At 49.3% G+C, this 5,675-nt stretch overlaps 1 protein-coding gene across 1 annotated transcript; it reads right to left on the bottom strand.

The window, feature by feature from the left end:
* Positions 1 to 579: 579 nt before the first annotated feature.
* On the bottom strand, positions 580 to 1,930 carry LOC119297826 (putrescine hydroxycinnamoyltransferase 3-like). Its single transcript, XM_037575458.1, has one exon. The coding sequence runs from the start codon at positions 1,914 to 1,916 to the stop codon at positions 612 to 614; it is 1,305 nt and encodes a 434-aa protein (XP_037431355.1). The 5' UTR covers positions 1,917 to 1,930; the 3' UTR covers positions 580 to 611.
* Between the last annotated feature and the right edge of the window lie 3,745 nt (positions 1,931 to 5,675).

Below are 5,675 nucleotides of genomic sequence, written 5' to 3'. Positions count from 1 at the left end.
GACAGTGTTCATCAATTCAGTGATTCAAAAAATTATTTAAAAAACACGGATGTGGGGATTGTTGCTTGGAAAATATAGAAATGGCAAGAGATTAATATATTCCGATTTGTCTTCTTTGTACAGAATATATCATATTTTGGTTGAACATTTCCATACAGAAGACAAAAAGACAATTAAAAAAATCTTGTTATTTTCACCCTTAACATAATAGTCAAAAATTCTTGATGGTTATTTTGTCACTTCTCATTTCTTAGCATTACACGCATCTACGTATTTTGTAAGACTCGTACAATTCCGTTTTGCTAACTCAGCTCAATTTAAACGATTAAAAAAATCTAGTTATTAATTCGCATGGTTTCATACTTTCATTGTTTAGTGTTCAAGTCGGACGGACAATACTTCAGTGTCAAAAAGATTAGGCATACATTGGTATATAATGGAAAAACCAAATCAAAAAAATCCTTGTTACTGGTACATCAGAACCTTTGTGTGTACAGTAGCACCATACAATTCTCAAATGAAAAAAAACGTGCTTTGCACGTAATCAACATTCTTTTCTCTGCTGAATGCTGATCCTCAGTTATCAATCTACCGATTCTCAGTTTGTCCACCTACTCCATGGAGTGGCAGCATTCTTTGAACGCCTGGAGATTGTGCTCAAAGACGGGGACGAAGGCATCGACGCTGCCGTCGCCGAAGTTGGACGGCGCGAGGAAAAGCATCCCCTCCGTGGGGAAGTAGGCCGGCATGAAGTAGCTCGGGCTCCCCGTGCCGAAGTCCAGCTCGTAGAACGGGAATGTCAGCCAGCTGTCCACCTCCACGTCCGGGCAGTGCGCGTCCTTGCACACGGCGCTCCGCGCGAGCCCCTCCTTCTCGGCGGCGCCGGAGGTGGCGAAGTCGACGAAAGATTGGAAGTAGGCGCCGTCCACCCTCGCCACCTCGTCGTGGATCACCTGTGCGGCGTGCTTCAGCGGCCGGTTCAGGAGGTCACCCACCGTGGAGCGCGGGAACGCCCAGAGCACCATGTTGCCGAAGTGCTCCGCCGGCTGGCCGAGCCGGTGCCGGCCGTCCACGGACAACCGGATCTTGGAGGTCTCCTCGGGGCTCAGGTCGCGCGCGCGCGTCATGGTGCGCCAAAGGTGGGCGAGGATGGTTTCGAACCGGCTGAACGGCCGGCCGCGCCCTTCGGACGCCTTGGCGCGGAGACCGGCGATGAAGTCCTTGGAGAACTGCGCCTTGTGGATGACGATGTTATCTGCGGCGTCGCCGTGGTGACCGACCACGTCGGTGGGCGACGGCAGGTAGTATTCCCGGCTGCGGTGGTCGTGCTCCACGCGAGGCGACGAGCGTGGCTTGAATAGCTCAGCGTGGTGGTGCACTGGCGGGAGACCCATGGGGAGCCCCCTGGTGGCGCGCCCCCAGGCCACGAGGAAGTTGCTGGTGGCGTGGCCGTCGGCGACGACGTGGTTGGACGTGAACCCTACGGCGAGCGAGCCGCAACGGAACCGTGTCAGCTGCAGCAGCACGACCTCCTGGTGCTCCGCCTCCAGGTCAGGATGCAGCTTGAGCAGCTCAGGCGTGGGCTTCGAGGGCGCCATGTCGACGAGGTCCGCGTCCACGGACGCCTCAATCAAGCGCGCGCCACGGTCGTTGAGGATGACGGAGGGCGTACCGTCGGGGGACTCGCCGAGATGCCCGGCAAAGGCGCGGTACTGTGCGAGGACCATGGCAAGGCCCTTCTCGATGGAGGCCGTGGTCGGCGCGGGCGGCGCGAAGGCATAGATGATGGCCATCTGCATCTCGAACGTCACCTTGTCGAAGATGGATAGTGGAATGTACTCGGTGGCCGGCACCGGCGCTTCGCCGGCAGTGCAGGAAGGCTTGACGAGCCTGGAGCTCAACACCTTGACCTCCATTGCTGTGTACTGTGGTTTCTCTGTAGGACGAGACCGGAGAAGTGGTTTCTCTGTGGCGAGAAAGATCAAAAGTTGGCAACAAGAGAACAAGCTTGTACTTGGAGGCGTTGCGGTCTTGTACTCTCGTGTTGTGTGTCTGATTTTGTGGTTGTCCTGCTGCTGGTTGTACTTTTTATAGGACGGTATTGGAAGTCTCGAACACGCTCGCGGGAAACGGTAGCCGGCCGGTAGGTGAAATCAAACTACTTGAGTCTAGTACTCCTTGTTTTGAGACTTGAGACTTGGACTGCCCGCCTCTAAACGATGCATGTGTTTGACTAATGACCGGCTGTTACCTAGAACATGCAAATGTCACAAGTCTAAACCGTACACTCTATTTTCACTCCTTTGCCTGCTTTACAAAACGGACCAATATGAAGTCCAGTAGGCAATAATACAACTCATATTATTTATTGTTTCACCTCATGGTATGTCCACGAGAAAACACTGACTGCTAGTCCCATATATGGATGTTTGACTAGTTAGGGCATTTTCAACGCCGACTCTCAAACCGTCCTTATCCGTCTGGTTGTAGCTGCCCGGACACCGCAAGTCATCCATAACTGACCCACATCGGTCCTCGAAGCAGTCCGGACCACAATTTTCCGGCAAAGTTTAAACAAACTGGGAAATGGGGGTTTTGTGGGAGCCCGGACATGAGCCACGTAGGACTCCGACACACCCAGTCCACCAAAAACTGAGATGGAGCTCGCGCTTTTGTAGCTGGCCACACTGTTTTCGTCGCGTATCTCCTACTATTTTCTTCCATCATCCCGTGCTCTCCGCCGAATTCCGTCCTTTTCCCCCACTCTTCTTTCCTCCCGCTGCCGACACATGGACCCGGAGGAGATCCCGCTGGAGACGGAAGTTGTGGAGAATCCGAGCTTTAAGCTCAAGCTTGAAGGTGGCGGAGAGGTTTGACTTGTTGATGAAGGCGACAGAGAAGAAGCTCAGGTTCGAAGAGAAGAGGGACACGATCGAAGAGAAGAAGGTCATGCTCTTGAAGAAGGTGGAGATCGCAGCTGCTTCGGAGGACGCGAGGATGCTCACCTTGAAGGTGGTAGATTTGGATGACGAAGCCATCCATTTCAAGATGTTGCAGCGGCAGAAGGACGACAGATTGAGCGTGAGGGCTCGATTGACGGCCCGGCAGGGCAAAAAAATCCAACTTTTTGCATGGACTGCCGGACTCATATTCTTTTATGATTAAGCATATGAAAACTAAGCATTTGCCTCTTTTTGGTTGTGATCAGCTGAGGATGTGATCCGGTGCGCGCAATGAAACAGACGTATTTGAATTTCAAATTGCCCTTTACTGATAGACATATACTGACTAGCTTTGGATGGCGCCAGGCTCCCGCATCCTTGTCTGCAGACCGGTCTTCTCTGTCCGCGAACGAATGAGGTGCCGATTTCCGAGTCAGCATTGAAGATGCCCTTAAAACAAAATACTCGATGAGTATTTTTGCAGTAGGCATGGGCACTAACGTTGGCACTGATCACTAGAATTTTGGCATTAGATAAACATGGCTTTGGTAGAGGCGGCAAATCCCAGTTAGCAAAAACAGATGAAAGATTCTAAATCATGGTTGCAAAGAGATGTCCGCATACGTATTAGATAAGCATGGCTTTGCTTAGATAGACAGCCGACGTCTAACCTTTGATGGAAAAAAAATATATATATTTGATGGTGATCGTAAAGGCATGTCCGCATACCCATGCGATGAATCAGTTTTATGGGTTTTGACAAGGATAGAGGTCGGTGATCTTGATGCACATCATCTGCACATCAGCCAGTGCGTCATAAACATCAAACGCAGCGCAGAAGAACCTGCCCTTGAGGATATATCATGAGTTGCTGAAGAGTTTGGGTGCAACCGAAAGCAATTACTTTTTTAAATGATGAAGACAAAAGATTCAATGTGTTAGTTTAATGTGCCTTTCTCCTTGGTCGTTGTGTTTTGCATTGATCCACCGTGCTTGATTTAACCGGATAATGACATGCATGCATGTTGTCAGTGTCACGCATGTTGATCCACCACGCATGAATAAATAAACTTGACTCGTTCCTGGAAGATTCTACTAGCTGTTTGGCACATCACATCAGGACGGCAGCTTGTTTCCATTTCCCGAATCCGCAACCAGTTTGGCTGACACCGATACGATGCCAGATCAGATGCAAAGGTCAGAGCAGAATATCCTAGAGATGGCGGCGTACGTCGCATGTCTACTCTACTAGGAGAGCACTGCTTCCAGGAAGGAAGACCACGGCAAGTCGTTGTCGACAAAAGAAATCTGACCATGGGTCGGCCGGAATAAACATTACGAAAAAATAGGCATGGTCGTCTTTTTTTTTTGACGGGAAAATAGGTCCGGTCGTCAGTTTGAATTTAGAGCAAAGAGATTCTATTTTCGTCCCTTCCGAAGAAACGTCAGCCAGTATATACTACAATATCTGTCTAACAAATATTTTCTTCGTCACATAATATAAGAACATCTAATGTAAACAATATTTTTATATTATGCGATGGAGGAAGTAATTTTCTCCACCTAATCATATATAGAACACCCTCGTCAAAATCAACAAATGCTCCCCTGCTAGTGCAGAAATTGACGGAGGAGTGGTCCTCACCTCACATAATCTATATAGTCTCACCTCTCTTTTTGATGAAGACGGCTTCCAACGCTTTTTTGACGATATCCAAACGCGGACAAGTTAACGAGGGCTGATGGTCGCAGTCTAGGAAAATTCGAGCGACACAACTGCACACGATGACTCTATCTTGTTTCCTTTAGCGAGCGCGTTCAGCCGAGCCATAACCAATTGGCTCGTGTTATTAGGTATGGCAGGCGCATCCATTTGGCACGGTATAATATTGAACACGGTTTTGTTGATTCCCAGTCGTCTTAGAATTTCTTAGTTCTCGGTCCACATCGTGGACTGTGTTTGATCATGGTGTAATTCAATTTCTTTTGAAACAGAAGCAAAAGCTTTGCCTCATCCATTAATTAAGATAGAAAAGAGTTTATTACAAGACATCCAAAAAAATACGGCATGCGGATTACTCGCATGAAATAAAAGACCCTAACTTCTTTGCACCGGCGACAACCCAAAGGTTGGCCTCGGTAGCAATGGAGGAGAGCAATATTGGCGGTGGAGCACTCTTATGTTTGAACACTCTTGCATTACGCTCGTTCCAAATTGTTCATGAGACGAGCATGGTGAGGGAGGCCTTGGCTTGGCGGTTCGGCGTGCCATCAGGCAGAGGTGCTTGCCCACCACTCCTCCACCGAGTCGAACAAGGGCCAAGCGGAAGTGTCAAGCCCGTGCATGTAGAATTTCTCAATGACCAAAGACCAAAGATGCCGGGTGTAGCAGCACTTGTAGAAGAGATGAGGTCCGCATTTTTGCACCGTCTTGCAGGGATCGCAGTTTGGCCACCCACGCTTTGCCAATCTATCCGCCGTCCAAATTCTTTTTTGAAGGGCCAACCAAGCAAAAAAATTGACTTTGGGAGGTGCCCAAACCTTCCAAACCATTTTGTCCAAGGGAGAAATAAGGACCGTCCCTAGGAACTGTGCCCTGTAGGCAGAGGCCGCCGAGTATTGTCCACATGTCGTGTGTTTCCAAAGGATATCATCTTCGGTGATCTCGTCTAGATGGACCTCATTTAGTATCATTCATAGAGCGAAGAATTGCATGATGTGCTCAACGGAAAC

Source organism: Triticum dicoccoides, chromosome 5A (assembly GCF_002162155.2).
Source record: "Triticum dicoccoides isolate Atlit2015 ecotype Zavitan chromosome 5A, WEW_v2.0, whole genome shotgun sequence".
Lineage (NCBI taxonomy): Eukaryota > Viridiplantae > Streptophyta > Magnoliopsida > Poales > Poaceae > Triticum > Triticum dicoccoides.
The sequence above is the reverse complement of the archived record's forward strand: the minus strand, read 5'-3'. Positions and strand labels throughout refer to the sequence as shown.